The sequence below is a fragment of the Podarcis melisellensis genome (genome assembly GCF_964234715.1).
Source record: "Podarcis melisellensis genome assembly, chromosome: 5".
Classification (NCBI taxonomy): domain Eukaryota; kingdom Metazoa; phylum Chordata; class Lepidosauria; order Squamata; family Lacertidae; genus Podarcis; species Podarcis melisellensis.
This window is the reverse complement of record NC_138537.1, coordinates 46,720,041-46,737,749: the sequence shown is the minus strand read 5'-3', so window position 1 is coordinate 46,737,749 and position 17,709 is coordinate 46,720,041. Positions and strand designations below refer to the sequence as shown.

The 17,709-nt window shown below is 40.8% G+C and overlaps 1 protein-coding gene across 5 annotated transcripts in view; it reads left to right on the top strand.

The window, feature by feature from the left end:
- The window catches only part of SORCS1 (sortilin related VPS10 domain containing receptor 1), a 368,116-nt gene that overhangs the window by 228,384 nt on the left and 122,023 nt on the right, over positions 1-17,709 (top strand). For all 5 annotated transcript variants that reach the window (XM_081912031.1, XM_081912030.1, XM_081912028.1 and 2 more), the window contains exon 4: positions 9,888-10,046. In XM_081912031.1, coding sequence (XP_081768157.1) covers positions 9,888-10,046 — 159 coding nt within the window. The remainder of the gene's footprint in view (positions 1-9,887; positions 10,047-17,709) is intronic.

Below are 17,709 nucleotides of genomic sequence, written 5' to 3'. Positions count from 1 at the left end.
CTTTATGTCGAGCAGGAGACTTATTATGTACTCCCCTAACCCAGGAAAAAGTGGATTTAACATATCCTGCATCGCTTGATCTCCCATAAAGAAAAGAGTTCATTTAAATCTCTTTCTACGTAGCCCACTAATTCTCTCTGCTGGGACAGTCAAGAGATTAAAAAAACCTCTAAACTTCCCTATTTAATAAAGGACTGTGTTCTTTGTATTTAAGAGGCAGAAAAGCCATCATAATCTACCAGTGCTGATCTGGCCATAAATCCAGAGGAAGTATAATTCTAGTTACCCACTATTTATCAAGCATGGAAAGAAATAGTACCCGGCTATCGGCTTACTCAATTTTTCTTTGAGACTGTTTCATTGCACTTTGTTATTATCATTCATGGTGTTAAGTAAAAGCAAAGCAGGAAGATACAATCTTACAATTAGACTGGCCATGGCTGGCATCCCGGTGGAGAACATAATGCAAATTCAGGTAGCGTACATAAAATAAGGAATATATTTTTTCCTGTCCGATAAGACTGGACCCTGTTATTACAAAGTTTCTTTCTTTTTATTCTCTGTTTTTATGTTACTATTTTAACTGTTCTTATGTTTGCATTTTTGTACAGAGCTTAGAGATACTAAATAGTAAGTGCTTTAGAAATACTTTTAAATAAAATAATAAACGCCAAAGGCTAGTTTTGTTTTTGTTTGTTTGTTTTACGAAATATTCAGAGTCCGTTTTAAGACAAATCTAGGAATACTAAAATGCATGTGGGTGGGGAGCAGGAGTGTGGCAATAGGTCCCAGGCTGCTCTATGTTCATTAAGTATTTATTTATTTAAGGAATTTATTACTCCACTTTTCTCTGTATGTCTCAAAGTAGCTTACAGAAAAAGGAAACATGCAAGAGTGGTGTAGTGTTCAGCGTCCATCCATCTGCATGTCTTTACCTGGCAGCCTTTCTGACCTTGAGGCCTGCGAGTTCCATCCATGTTTAGGAAAGCTTTTAATGTTTAATAGGTTATTGTATTTAGTGTTTTGTTGGAAGCTGCCCAGAATGGCTGGGGAGACCCAGCCAGATGGGCGGGGTATAAATAATAAATTATTATGATTATTATTATCAAGAATGGAAGGGAGAGCTGTGGCTTATTGCCACCCCCTATTAGTTTTATCCCCCTTTTTTGCAGTAGCTGCTTCAGCGCAACAGTTCATGCCACTTAGAGTGAGAATCTGGATGTGTTGGAGAGAGGGCAAAAGGTGCTAAGTTACTCAGAAGTCAAAGAGTGAGAGTTTGTAGGCACAGAGTGAGGCCCTAGTTGAGTGAAAGACAGAGACAGAGGGAGTGGAATGCCATAAGTGGAAAATAGGATGTGAGCTGTTCAGATGGTTGGTTGTTTAATCTGTTTCAATCTGTTTGAATGTCTCGTGCTTGCTTTTACCTAGGAATTTGGTAAAATCAGAATTTTTATTTTTTGTTATTGTTGTTTGCTCTTTTTTCTACCTTACAGCAGAATTGTTAAATTGTTGTTTATTGGACCCATTTATTATGATTTTGTGGTTTTTGCCTGCTGTTTTTCTCTCTTTATTACTTTGTTCCCTGCTCTGGGATGGAAAATATTCAATGAAGAACATTTAATAAATACTGTAAATAAAAACAGAGCATTGGACTAGAACCTGGCAGGCTAAGGTTCAAATATTCATTTGGCCATGAAACTCACTGGGACAGTTGGTGACAGCAAAGCTTGCAAGGTTTTCAGCTGGGGCAATCAGAATAAGATCCACTATTTGATGATTGATTCAAAACCCTAAAATGTATTTTATATAATTGACTTTTTCTTTCTATTCTTTGTATATCATATTGTTGTTTTATTGCTATGGCTGATGGCTGACGCAAATAAAGATTCATTCATTGACTGGGACAGTCACTGCCTCTCAGCCTGGCCTAGCCCACAGGACTACTGTGGAGATTAAATGAGGAGGAGGGGGGAAAATCACACACACCACCTTGATCTCTTTGGAATAAACAGTGGGATATGAATGCTGCAAATAAATGAACATACACACAAAATGGAAAACGCAGATTAAAGCGTCAGAAAATAGGAACATTAGAAAAAACATTCATAGTACAAAAGCCTCCTGAAATAAAAGTGGTTTAATCTGGTGTCTGAAATTCCATAGGGATTGTGCCTGCCTAATTTCTAATGGGAATAGCAGCTGATAGGATACCATGCATAGGACTAAACTCACGGCCATCTTAAGCATATCCGACGCCATGGCGCAAAGATCCCTCCGGTGCCCCCAACCCCCCCGCCCGTTTTCCAGAGTTGCCAACCTTTTTTAGGGAGGACGGCACTTTGTGCCGTGGTGGCCATGTCAGGCAGAGGCTCCAGGCGTGGCGCTGCTTCGACGTGGCATGGTGGAGGAGGGCGAGGGTGGTGAGCTAATGCCGGGAGGCGCTGCGTCCAGCCTCCGCCTCTTCCCTAGCGCCCTCCAGAACTTGGCGCCCTGTGCCACTAGCCCCTATGGGTAAGACGCCCCTGACTGCACTGCTTTCTTGTCTTCCCAATGCTGCACATCCCTGTTAGTTGCTGAAAAGGAAAGGAGCAAGGCAGCAGGGAGCTGAGCTTAGTGTGGGCGCAATGGCAGCACCGCTCCATCACTGCCAACTCTGCACCTGCATTGCACTGAGCTCTATGCACCCTTCCCCATCCCCTCTCAGAAACTGGAAGTGATGAACAACGTCAGAAAGCCAGGAGAGCTGCACAAGCCCACCTGGGCTGAATCACTGGCCATGACTTGATGGGAGTGAAATTGATAGAGTTGGACCAGCTGCACTGAAGGCATGACTCTTGGTTGGGTCACAGTTCTGGCCCATGGGGTCTGTTGGGTAAGACTGTAGATGCATACAAACTGTAGGCACATCAAGCCTGTAGGAATCCTTCTTGTTTCATGCTCATGTGGTGTGTTCTGAATGTGTGTGGAATGTGGGGCCTGCCATGATCCTGCTTCCTTTCCCTTTCCCTCCCCATGTCAGTTCAGTGCTGCTGGATTTATCATCTGAAGGGGAAAAAAAAGGAAATTGGCAGGACTTGGCAGCTTCCCAGAATAAGCACCCCTTTCCTTTGTCCTCCTGCTATTTCCAATGTTCTGTGGACAGTCTTTGGCATCTTCCTCTAGTTACTAAGAGGTTAAGCACTCCTTGTACCAGTGCAGCCTTCCTTGCAGCAAGGTCTGGATGCATCACTTACTACATTACAAAGTGAACATAAAAATGGCTGGACCTGGCTGGAGTATGCACGGATGGTGCCAAGATTATTAACAAGAGATTTGCCCAGGGTGACACAGAGTTCATTATCTGTAGAACATTGTGAGGATGGGTGAACTGATGGCAAGACAGCTGCTGAGTAGGTTTTAACCCATGGGGAATGAGGGATTTACACAGACAGGGAGATCCGTAGCTGCAGGAATTTCTACTCCATTTATTTTTATTAAGCCTCATAAACACCGAATCATATATCCACATCCTCTGGGAGACTAGTTCATAGACTTATATTGCTCATTATAACATGTTCTCTCATAATATTCTTCTCAAATGCCCTTGTTCTTAAAAAGATCCCATTCCACCTAGTTATGCACTTGTAATATGCCCCATGGTTTTTCTTTTCACCATAGCTGTGCCCCAAATGCTTTCCATCATGAAGCAATGGGAAAGGGTCCCAGAACTCAGAAAAGAATGCACTAATTCTGTAAAGGAAAAGCACATATGCAAGCTCTATTAGATTCCACTATATCAGTGTTTCCAGCTGTTTTGGGACTACAACTCCCATCATCCCTAGCTGCAAGACCAGTGGTCAGGGATGATGGGAAATGTAGTCCAAAAACAACTGGAGACCCAAGTTTGGGAAACACTGCTCTGTATCCACCCCCAACCTAAGCTTTATTTATTTCAGTGAGACTTCCTTTGTCAAACATCCACAAAGTTCTTTAGTACTTTTAGGCACAGCTCATCAGGCCCTGGAGGTAGTTGAAGTCTCCCATGACTACTAGATATCTCCTTTTTCAATGTTTGGTAATCTGCTGTAGGAAGGCATCATTCAAGTCTTCAGTCTGGCTTGGAGGTCTATAGCAGACACCCACAGCAAGGTCACTGTTTCCCTCTCCCACCAATTTTACCCATACTCTCAATGTGCCTTCCATGCTCTGAGTCACGGATCTTTTCGCAAGTGCACACACCTTTTATATACCTGTATAATGCTGCTACATACTCCTCCCTTCCTGTTTGGTCTGTTCCTTTTGAACAGATGTTCCTTTTGAAATGCCTCTTTAACTGGAGACTTCCATGCCGTACATGCAAGCCCAGTTTTTGAGCTGCTATCCTGTGCAAACTTAGATGAGGAGATGGAAAGCACAAAAATATAGCATATACTCACAGTTGAATATATTGATCTATGTTAAGGTACAGTAATTCTGAGGAAAGTACCCACTGGTTTGCAACTCAAGCATGCATAGAATTATAGCCACAAATTATCACAATAAAGAGAATTTCCAAACATAATAACAAAGGGAAAAAACCCAAACTTTCCATCATTTGCTTCATCTATTACAGCATGACTGCACATAAAACTAGTTCATTAACAAAATGACAGATGTCACTCATGTTGCTTTATACTCTCTTTGGGAAGTGCTTACTATCAATTAGCAGCACAGCATATTATTCAGAAATTACTTTCTCAGCCAGTATCCAGCAAATGTGACAAAAGCCAGAACAATATGTCTGATAGAGTAATTTGCATTGTTCAAGTAAAATATTTACCCCTTTTTGTTTCTGTTTGTTTTTACCCAGTGCTTTTTTTCTTAAAAAAACATTTAGGGGTACTCTCATTTTCCTACTAATTTTGAAATACTGCCCCTCAATGAGACCAAACTTAGATTCACAATTTTTTAGGGGTATGTGTACCCCTGCATCCCCCCAGAAAAAAACACTGTTTTTACCATAGTCTTTCAGAATTTTCAGCCTTCCTGCATACAGGACTGCATATGATTGAATCAGAAAAGAAATATAGTCCATGTAGTCAGCCCCTTCCCCTGAATTTGTGGCAGGGCTATTAAATATATTAGTTAACTAATCATATGACTTGTTAATCAATGGATTGAGCATAAATTTATGCAAATATTTCTGAAGAAAGAGGCCTTTCTCTGTCAACAACACTTAAACACCTCTTGGGAGATGATCTATAATGAAATGAAAAAGGTATTTAAATATACCTTTTTGAAGAAACCAGAGGCCTTTCTCCTGGGCATGGCCGGCCAATTGGTGCAAAAGAAGGATAGAACTTTCTTTATGTATGCTACAACAGCAGCAATAAAACTTATTGCAAAGTATTGGAAGACACAAGATCTACCCACCCTGGAAGAATGGCAGATGAAGGTGATGGACTATATGGAACTGGCGGAAATGACTGGCAGAATCCGAGACCAGGGAGAAGAGTTGGTGGAGGAAGACTGGAAGAAATTTAAAGACTATTCACAGAAACATTGCAAAATTAACTAATGTTAGAATGACGTTGGAATGCATTTATGTGATTTTAGCAGAAATGTTACAAAGATCTAGGAAAAAACAGACTGTTAATTGGTAAAAGGAGGGAAAGTAAAGTTATATTAATATCAAGATAAATTACAGGACAAAAATTCGAAAAGAGGGAAAGGATTTGCTGAAATGGATAATTGACCTAGAATACAAAAAAGGGAGGTGCGAGGAGGTCAGGGAAATAAGCTAATGAAAGATAAGTAATGGGAAGATTTGTTGTATTTTTCCTTGTTTTTTCTTTTAGTTTAATGGATTTTAATTCTCTGCTCTTTCTTTTTTATTTTTTTATTTTTGTACTTTATCTTTTTTTTGTTTAAAATGATGTTTTTTGTTTTCTCTTTTTGTAGCTCTAAAATTTTTAATAAATATCTTATTTTTTAAAAAAACCACTTAAACACCTCTTCCCCCAGAGGTGCATCTAGCATCCTCTTAGTATAGCTTTGCTATATATTGAAGATGCATTTCTTTACCTTGGAATGTGACAGCTATGATCTTGTGCTTGGTAGGACCATTTTGAACACTTTTACTTGTTTTATAATTTTAACAATTTTATCTGTTTTTAATGACTGTATATAATAGCATAACTGACCCAGGGACCTTATGGCAAAGTGCCACTAAGAAATCTTATAAATAAATAAAACACCCTCCCAACCTTTCCTGTTCTCTATTTCTCTTTTACAGGAGGTTTTGACATGTTTGACCCCTCTTTACTAGATTTCTGAAGTCAGGTCAATTTAAGGCTCATGCAGACTTCCTTTTAGTGCCTCCTTTAGAAGGGGTTGATTCTCATAAGTCAGGAGATGCAAGTTCAAAATATTAACTTTTGTATTTTAAAAACCCCCCCAAAGAAACCCAAATGTTCTTTGCTCCAATTCAATAGTAAAACGTTGAATTTCCCCCCAGGGAAAGCACAGGATAGAAAAACCCCTGCTTGGACACAGACTTGTGCCTAGAAACACAACACAAAAGTCTGGATGAGTCCTAAATCTGACCAAATTCCATTTTTTATGGGCTCTATCTTAAGCATTCTTTCTGACAAGGGGTGTGCATGGCTATTTTCTCACCCACCCCCATGTTCTTGTCTACTACAAACAGTAGGAGGATTGTCACAAATAAATAAGGGTACCTGAAGCATCCTCAATGGCTGAGAATGGTTTGTGTTGTTATAAACATCACTAATGACTTTGTATATAGTAAAACTTGAATGTAACCAGTACGGTCCTCAGCTTTTACACTTCACTTTCCTCTGAACCCACCACTGGCAACTATTTTCCCTTCACAACCATGTGCATAACCATCAAACTTTGCACACCACTTCATGCATTTGATGAAGCAGATACGAGTCCAGAAAAGTTTATGCCATCCTTATTTGTTAGTCATTATGTTATCACAGGACACGGGTGGCGCTGTGGTGTAAACCACTGAGCCTTGGGCTTGTCAGTCATGACGGGTTGAGTTCCCATTGCTCGGTCCCTGCTCCTGCCAACCTAGCAGTTTGAAAGCATGTCAAAATGCAAGTAAATAAATAGGTACTGCTCCGGCGGGAATGTAAATGGCATTTCCGTGCCCTGCTCTGGTTCGCCAGAAGTGGCTTAGTCATGCTGGCCACATGACCCGGAAAAACTGTCTGCGGAAGCGGACAAACACTGGCTCCCTCAGCCTGTAAAGTGAGATGAGCGCTGCAACCCGAGTCGTCTGTGACTGGACTTAACTGTCATGGGACTTAACAGGACTCAGTGGCTTTTACTTGACTGCAAGTTTCTGCCACGATCTGTAATGATGATGTAATGAACTATATACCTCAACTGATTTCGCCAGGTCTTACAGATGTCCATACTATGAGCATTCTGACTGCTATAGTGGGTGGCTTTCAGTTTAGATTAGATATCTGGAACATTTTGCTTTTGCCCCCTGCTACAGAATTTCCAGCCCACAGATTCTGAATGGAGACACTATCAGATAATATAAAAGGAAGACTAAATATAGAAAATTCACATCGCTCAATAAATATATTCATAACACTTATACCTGTACATGTGTGCCTGCTTTTGCATGGACATGCATATATCCATGCATGCATACCTATACAAAAGAAGTGTAAAATAGGCAGACAAATATGCTAATTACTTAGTTGGGTGGGCTGAGCGAACTGCTAATATGCATCAGTTTTAATTTTGTTTTAGGTAATGGAATTACTCAACCATCTGTCTGTTCATTTTTTGAATATTGGCCCTGCTGATATATCATCCAACAAGAAGTCATGCTGATATATGCCTATTTAATATCTGTGCCAATGGGTGCATCTTGCTGAGGGAGCTTTTTGTGCACCATTCATACAGTTTCTGCCTAGAGAAGCCAGATATGTAGCGTTGTTTCAGTGCATTGTATATTTGCAGGCACGTACACTGGCACAATGAACTGTGGCCAAAATCCAAAGAACTGATATCTGCATGCAGGAGAGCAGAGAGCATGCATAGCCAAGGCTTTATGTTGGTGCCATAGTAGCTCCCACTGCCAAAGAGACAATCTGTTGTTCATTTGGAAAGGCAGTTGCCACTTTGCCAGAAAGAAGTGCTCCAGTTCTGGTTGCATGTGCATTTCTGCCCCATGTATGCATCTCACCTCTGTGGATTCTGTATTGTTAGCTATATGAAATGACACTGGTCGGATTAAAATACTTATAATTTGTTTATCCGGATTCCTGAAAGCAGAATGCAGATGAGATGGGCTGACATGACCACAGTTTCAAAGTAGAGAGGAAAATAGAAGAGGAACATGGATGAAAGACAGAAAGGACGTGGGGTGTACACAGCAGTTTAATGTAGATTTTATATATCCCATCTGTGCATACTTTTTCACATCATCCACATGGTCTCCTCCATCCAAGCAGCTGCCTGCGCTTTTGCACTGTTGAATTTGGATCTTCCTGATTTGCAGATAATGTGAGGAGGGGAAATCCAGCATAAAATCAGATGGGTCAGATATATGCAAACTGTGCGCATTTGCACCCTGATGTATAAACAGCTCTGGAGAGACATTGCATAGAAGAGTGAGAGTCCAGTGCCCTCTATATACCGACTCTCAGTCCTGCAGATCAAACCAGTCTCTCCATTTTAAAATGACCAGTTACAGCTTTGTCATTGATGTGATTCATTTGATCCAATCTGAATCCTGTCTTATTTCTGTGAGTGAGAAGTGAGATTTGGGAAACTTTAATAACACTTGGCCAGGGGAAGGACAAGAAACAATACAATGGCAGTCTTCCACAGTGAAGGAGGATAAACTTTTGTTTGTGTTCCAGGGTTTCAAGTGCTGAGAGTGAAATACTTTTCACTTAGCAAGTTGACTCGGGTGTTTTAGAATGATGTCCAGATCTGTGGAAAAGTTCCTGCATTTGAGAATGTAACCGGTTTTGTTGTAGAGAAAGACAGTAGGCATGTCAAGTAGTTGATAGTGACACAGTAGCCTATATTACTAGGAATCACTCTGGAAATACAAGCAGCTATCCATATCGATAGTGTATGTAGGACTACCATGAAATCACCCCAAAAACATTGATGTCTGTATTCAGGGTTTCCAGTTTCTGCTATATATATATATATATTTAAATTATTTATTTACCACTTTAAGACACTTCTCAGCTCTCACTTTTACCCTCATTATGGAGTTTTGAGCAATGTGTTTGGTATCACGATGACAGCCCTCTCTTTCTTGTGCTGCTCATGTGTTAATGAATGAGTGAAATCTCAGAAGAAGAGAAGTTAACCTTTGCTTTTCCAGTTGACAGTGCTCAGTCTCTAAATTAGTAACACTACATTAGTGACCTCAAAGTTTCATTTTTTCAGTGGCATAGTATTTTACTCAGTCGATGCCACTTTTGGAAAGAATAGGGGGGTTCGGTAGAAACCAAACAAAAACTGAGCAGCGTTTTCTGTAATGCAAAACTGTTGAGCTCCTGCTCAAAATGCAGTTATAGGGCACACCTGTCCTATCCCATTCACTACCAAAATTACAATAAGCTGTAGCAATGCTGAACGCAGTGAAGAACTTAGAGTAGACCGGATTACAAAAGTATTTGGAGAAGTTCTGATAAGTAGGATGTTTAGTTATAAAATCCCTTTGCCTTTGAGAAGGTCACCTTTGTTTTGTATCAACTTGTTTGCTTTGCTTGTGTTGCTTTGCACAGCCATGGAGCTCACTAAAACGAATACTCTTTCATGAAGAAAAAAATAATCCCTAGAGCTTTAGAGGTTTTAGCTATTTCTTCGACCATCCTCATCCTAAACTCCAGTATTCCTCTGCTTGATCCTTACAGATTATGTTGCTTACTGACCCTGAGATTGAGAGCAGCCTGTTGATCAGTTCTGATGAAGGCGCCACCTATCAAAAATACCGTCTGAACTTCTACATCCACAGCATGCTCTTCCATCCCAAACAGGAGGATTGGATTCTGGCCTATAGTCAGGATCAGAAGGTTAGTATCTGCAGGGGGTGTTGTTGTTTTTTGTCAGTGACATGGTACTTCCCACAGGCATGGGTTGAAAGTCATTTAAGGAAATGTTTCTTGCCACAGGCCTCTTGCCCATTTCCACAGATTGAATTCTGAAGCATTGTGCATAGTCTTGCAGATATTTATGGCGACTGGGGTTAACATTTGAGGTAATAAGTATGTGAAATTGTGGTTGTTGTTGTTGTTTAGTCGTTTAGTCGTGTCCGACTCTTCGTGACCCCATGGACCAGAGAACGCCAGGCACCTCTGTCCTCCACTGCCTCCCGCAGTTTGGTCAAATTCATGCTGGTAACCTCGAAAACACTATCCAACCATCTCGTCCTCTGTCGCCCCCTTCTCCTTGTGCCCTCCATCTTTCCCAACATCAGGGTCTTCTCCAGGGAGTCTTCTCTTCTCATGAGGTGGCCAAAGTACTGGAGCCTCAGCTTCACAATCTGTCCTTCCAGTGAGCACTCAGGGTTGATTTCCTTCAGTATGGAGAAGTTTGATCTTCTCAAATTATAAAATAACCGATCATTTTAGTGGTACATAAGAACAGAGGAGAATTTAGTTTGGTTCACAAATGCACTGGCCTAATTTACACATCCTAGACTAATGCACAGATCAGATACAATGCATTAAAAATACAATCCAATACAGCAAAAATGCATATTTTAGGAGAAGCTACATATAGATAAAATATTATTTACATGTGCGTTTTGTGACAAAATAAATATTAACATTTGTACTCATAATTCTTTTATTTAAATCACGTTAATGAAGAAACAGAGTGGAATTATGTTTGAACACATGCAAAATGGACACATTACTGGAAATGGACTGAAATCTCTGTTAGCAGATGGTCACTGTCACCATTGGTGCAACCCAAGGTTACAGAACATCCAGGAGGTGCTGGTTTAGACCAGGAGGGGCAAGATTAAGTTAGTTTGTATTGCAATTTACAAAGTAGGGCCTGATCCCCTCTGCGCATGTTCTGCAAGGGGTTGGGAAGGCATCACAACCAATCTAGAAGCCAGGGCTTCCAACAACCTACTCCAAAGACTGCATAGTGGCAGCAGTAATCCAAGATATTGACAGTAGCCTAAATTCAATGGTAGTACATTATAGTTCAGCATTGCGTTTCTATTGTCACCTCTGTGCTTATCCTTGGTATTTATACATGGAACCAACCACCATGGTTGATTTTTCCGTCTTTCTTTGAAATTGTGCTCAATGCAGCTAGCAACAATATAATAAAACACATTTAATAACTAATAAAAATAAGTTGTTGGGTTAAGTAAAGTATCACAAAAAATAATTTTGTTTTTATAAACCAATTTCAGCACACTTCCAAATCAGTTTATGAGCCAAAGGCTTGCCTATATAAAAATGTTGCTGCCTGTTGGCAGGAGGTCACCAGAGATGAAGTTTGCTGGGCCTCCCTTGATAAGATGTCCCAGAGCCTGGGAACAGCCACCAAGAAAGCTCTCTTTTGAGCTTCTGTCAGATGTGCCTCACATATTGATGGGGCAGAGAAAGTACCGTATTTTTTCTAAAAAGGCAGGGGAAATGTGTGTGCGTCTTATGGAGCGAATGCAGGCGGAAGGCTCTGCTCAGCGTTCCCTTTAAAGAGCCGCGTGGAGCGTGTGTGGGGAAGACTTAGCCACGCGCAGCCTCTCCCGGGCAGGGGATGAAGGCTCCCCTTGCCCGGGAGAAGCTGTGCGGCTATCCCATAAGCCAGGACAGCCAGCGGGATCACTGCACAGCGATCCCGCTGGCTGTCCTGGCTTCTGGGATTCAGAATATTTTTTTTCTTGTTTTCCTCTTCCAAAAACTAGGTGCGTCTTATGGTCTCGTGCGTCTTATAGGGCGAAAAATACGGTGGTTTTCCCCTGAAGATATTTAAAGCTGAGGCGGCTCATACTTAGTTTTTCAGCTAACCTGGTCCTACTTAGTTTCTACTTCATACTAAGGCTAATGCTTTCTTCCCTTTGCAAACGAGAACTTTGCTAGCTGACTTGGGCAGTGCCCTGAGCTCCAGTGGGGAGTGGGTGGAGAGATAGCAGAGATCTTTCATTTTGACAGACAGGTCTAGATTTTAACCACTGTGAATTTTTCCACCAGGGAAGTTCAAACACCGTAACTGGGGGAGGGATGTTTAAAAAAGCATAAAACATTTGGTTATCACATGGCCATGTGAGATTTGCCTGGGAGACAAGGATGTTTAGAAGACCAATGCACTATTGGCATCCTTCCCAATCCCTTTCTGTTTCCAAACAAGCAATTTAAAATCAATACTTCAATCAATGTGTTTTCATTCCACTCTTTTTCTTTTCTTTTCTTCATGGTTTGTGTTAATTTGGATGCTATTTTGCTGGCCTTTAATACTGGGGCATTTCACATTCCCTGTGTTCAGTTCTAGGGCTTTCCATGTGATTTATTTGTTCCCTTTTATTCTGTTTCCTTTCTTCTTTCCAACAGGCAACATCCACTTTGATTATTTATTTTTTTGGTTCCCTTTGTTTTCGCTCTCTTTTTTCCTTTCAAGTTTGCACACAGGCTTCTCGGAGTCCCCACCCACCCCCTTCCGGCTGCATGTGTGCCTGTCTGTTGTTTTGTATCCCTTCCCAGTTGTTTTTCTCCCCTTCTTTTTGTTGTAGTTTTCTTGCACTAAGGTCCATTCTATCTCGTTCAGTTTTTGGGTACCTGTGATTTCATTATCTCAAATTCTTGCTGTCCAGTATTATTAAATGGATTTTTAATTAAGGTTTTCTCTCCCCTCCCCTTTTGAGGCCAGGTACTTTTTCTCTCCAGTCAACTAATCTGTATTGTAGCTCAAATAAGTTCCCAGTTGCGTTGCTCATTGCTAATCTATTATTGCCCGTTTACCAATGTTTGTCATTTCACCTGTTTTCAGACTCCCTGCAAACGAAACACAAGGGGAGGTTAAGGTTAAGTGATTTCTATTTTAACCACCCCAAAATGATGAAGTTTGCCCTTGCAGGAGAACCACACTGCACATATTGTTTTGAAAGATGATGGACTTTATTTCCTCAGAAGAGGCAACTGTTTGTACTTTTGTCTAACTCCCTTCCAAGTTGTCATTTAAAATCACAAAAATAAACAAGATGTCTGGCAAAATGGCAAAGAAATGTAATTATGTTTCTAAGAAACCAAACCTAGGAAATCATTTCTCAACAAGGAGAATAGGGTAATTTTTAAAAAGCCAAGTAAACAGGGAAATTAATGGATTTTTTGCACAATCTTATGCAACATTGGCTCCTCTCACTATGATTGACAGATGTGCCTGTTCAAGGGAAATAATACTGGTTTGTTAGATGTCCAGCTCAAGGCACTGATCTCAGGCATCCTGAACTAAGAATACAATCTCTACATCCAGATCTGGTTTATGGCCTGGTCCAGATATACATTGGACAAGCTGGGTTCTTCCACCTAAAAAGATAAACCTTCATTTTATTATCTCTCTGCTTTCCTTCCCCTATGTGTAGCAGGTGAACTCACTGCATTCTAAGAGATCCATTACCTCAACACCTGAGCTCTTGTATTTATGTGGCTATTTAAAATGTAAACTAGTTTTCCATGATAGACACTGTTCAAGGCTTTATAACTTGAGCAATGAACATCCCTTATGACAGAGAACAAACAGAGTGTACTTGGATAGCTGTCCATGATGGGCAAAGTTGGCATTGTGAATCCATCAGGCTTCCGAGTGGGAATAAGCACCTTTAAAATAGATGCATTTATAAATCAAGGTTGACAGAGGAATTGCTCACCTATGTAAACTGGTGTTTGTTAGAGAGAAGGGTATGCAAAGGGGGGGGGGAGGAATAACAAATAGTAGTTCTCCAAGTATAGTGAGAACCTTTTAATGACTGGCTAATGTGATGGGTAAATGTTGCCCATTAGAAGTGTCCCTCATTACTGTTTCAATCTCAGTTTTCCAAGTTTCTGTTAACAGGTATGTATGCTACATTGTTATTCTTCTTAGCTGTAGAGAGCACCATAAACTGAACCCTATACAGTACAATCTGCTGAAACCATCAAGAAATAAATAACTTAAAATGTAATAGTCCAAACAAAGCATTGGCCATTGTGGGGAGATAACATTAATCTCAATGTGCAATTGACTGCATGAAATCTAGCAAGATTAAACAGAAGTAGGTCATTGTAATTAATCTTCTAAGTGAGGCTAATGAATGGGTGTTGTCTTGGGATTTTTAATGTGCAAGAAAATGCCCAGAAAATGCAGTATGGGGTCATCACACTGGTTTTCAGGTGAAGCCGTGAAAGTTCCCATGTATGCGTGTAGTATATTGAGGACTATGGGAAATGGCTCACATGGATGTCAGCTGCTCTGGATTTCATATACATGCACAGAAATATCTGTCAGACTATACCTGGAGTAGTGTGTCCAGTTCTGGGCACCATAATTTAAGAAGAATGTTGACAAGCTGGAACATGTGCAGAGGAGGGCAACCAAGATGCTAAAAGTGTCTGGAAACCAAGCCTTATGAGGAAAGGTTGAGGGAGTTGAGTATGTTTAGCCTGGAAAAGAGGAGACTGAGAGGAGATATGATAGCCATCTTCACATATCTAAAGGGCTGTCACATGGAGCATGGGGCAAGCTTGTTTTCTCCTGCTCCAGGAGGGAGGACCCAAACCAATAGGTTCTAGTTACACAAAAGGAGATTCTGATTAAATACCAGGAATAACTTTTTGACAATAAGAGTTGTTTGACAGTGGAACTGACTCCTGTGACAGGTGGTGGACTCTCCTTCATTAGAGGTTTTTAAGCAGAGACTGTATGACCATTAGTCTTGTATGATCTAGTTGAGATTCCAGCATTGCAGGGGGTTGGACTAAATGTCCCTCAGAACCCCTTCCAACTCTATGATTCTAATTTCCCTTAATATAATGCATTGTTTCTTCTCAGTAATTGATTTATTTTCATGTGCATCTCCCCCTGATATGCATCACAGACAAGTGCAGATTTTGATGGATGGCTATTATTTTTCAGTTCTCATATTGTTATGGAAAGTGCAAATTTGGTAAATTTGGCTTTAAATGTGAATGGAATAGAATTTTCCCCCCATCCCAGCTGGCCAGTTCCCCCTGGGAGGTTGCCCATGAGGGAGAATGGTCTGAAGAAGGTCCCCACCCCACCCCACCCAGCCTGGAAATTGCAACTAATTCTAACCATCTGGCTGTTGTTATTGCAAAATTAATCATTTTTTTATTATTAATTTTGTATTGGATCCAGATGGTCTCCCCATTGCTAGTCTTTGATGGGGAAATGATTCCAGCTGAGAAATTGCCTCTATGTCACTAAGTTTACAGTTGGCAAACATAGTCTTAGAGCTTCGTGAGGTGTTGTTTTTCTTGAGACTGAACCATGAGAAATATATGTATACCTTGTCTTTTGCTGCCTTGCCCTTCATTTATGAGTTTCTGCAATAGGTACAACTGATAGAATGCATTTTTCTTTTAATTTGCCCATAAACTATAGTGTACAAACTAGGTCATAAAGTGTGCCCTCAGAGTGCATCCATCAGTCGTTTTCTTAACACACCTCACTAAACATTATGTTTTGGGACACATATTAAAATAAATGAAAAAAAAAACTAGATAGAGGTAGGGAATAGAAGAACAACTCCTAATAAACAGAGGAGGGGGGGGGGACAAACAGATGATACCATGGCAGACAGTCTGATGGCTCTAACAGTCTAAAACAGTCTATCAAGATTCCAAAGTAAAAACTTAAATAAAAAATGTCAGAAATATAGTCGTTTAAAAATGTCAGAAATATAGTCGCTCGCCCGGAATGTTATCTTTCATCATTCTGAGTAACTGGTGGGTGGATCCTTTGGAATGTGGTCCAGTGGTTACATGAGACATTGTGCTACCTGAAGCAGGCATCTCGGCCCGTTCTTTGTCCTCTCTCCCTGGCTTACCACTTAACTGTCTTGCTGTTGCTGACACAGAAGCAGTGCTGGCCATATCTCAGCATCTGCCCCCCTCCCCATTTTTACACTATGAGGAAGGGCAGGCATTCTGGACAAGATGGCCAGGAAGTGACTAACTATTCTTTATTCATTATTACAAAAACTTGTCAAAAGTTACTCTAGTAACCTTAAAGTTTTTAACTAATTTTTAAAAGGATTTCTAACGACGGTGAGAAAACTGACAGTGCAGGCAATTTTCTGGGCCACCTTACCCATAATGCTTTGCTCTGAAGGATCCCCCAGACCTGAGTGAGGCAATGGGGAAGGAGAGCCAGAGACTGAGATGTAGCCAGTATTGTGCCATGTTAGCAGTAGCAAAGCATTTAACAAGAAGGGATGAGCAAGTGAGGGTCATACTGGACAGCATGAAATGATTCCAGAGTGCCATATACTTCTACTTATTTTTTAAAAATTAATTTATTATTTATATCCCACCCATCTGGCTGGGTTTCCCCAGCCATTCTGGGCAGCTTCCAACAAAATATAATAATAATTAAAAAAAAAAACCCAACAACACCTATGCAGATGGCACTAGCTGGGTGGTTGAAGGGGACAGCAAGGCAAACAAGCAAAGCAACAAATTTGCCACCCTCTTCACATGCTGCCTGAGGCAAATGCCTCATTTGGCCTCATGATAGAGCTACCTCTTCAAAAGCTTTCTAAGAGTTTCTGCCCGACCTGGTAATAGCTCCTTGGCGGCTTTTTCCATTTACTCTACAGTAGCCTTTCCCAACTTGTTGCCCTCCAGATGTTCCATGCTGACTAGGGCTGACAAGAATTGTGGCCCTAGGACAGATGGACAGATATTTCCTTTTCACTCCCCCCACTATTTGCCCCAGAAAACCTCTACAGATAACCAGGAGACCCTCCTAAAAAGTGGGATGGTACCCAAGGATACTGCTGTGGGAGGACAGAACCACCCAGAATCAGACAGACACCCCCCAATACCCTCTGGATAAGCTTTGCAGGGGCACAGGGGGCAGTACAGGGTGGAAGAAATGGGGAACTTGACTTCTATGAACTTCCTTCTAGATAGTTGTGCTGAATCAGGAGTTGGGAAAGGCCACTATATAGTAAATGGAAGTATGATGGTCCAATCATCCATCAAAAAATTGTGGTCCATTACATCTAGAGGATGCTAAGTTGGAAATGACTTCTCTGTAGAAAAGCTGCTCCATGTGATAAGATGTCTGTCATGTTCAATGGCTCACCACTACCACAAAATTGCCTCTATGCTACTACAAACCATTTGTGTTGATTTGGAGAAAATTGGTCCCACCACTTGTCTAGCCATTGCATGGCTCACCATGTTTTGTTTTGTTTTGATGACAATCCTTCTGTGGCTAAGTGATTAAGGCTGAAATCCTACACCTACTTAGAGAGTAGGATCCATTGAACCCTGTAGGACTTACTTCTGATTAAATATGCTTGTGAGTGTGCTATTTTATGCATTTTCCATGTGGCAGCAGGTATAGTATGTATACTGGTTCTTATCCTTGGAGAAAGATCTATCAATGGACAGATCTATCAATGTATAAGAACCATGACAGCTTACAATGCAGTCTTCTTGTTTAGTTTTCAGTATTGAATAATGGGGATAAACAACAAGGGATGTTATCTCCAGT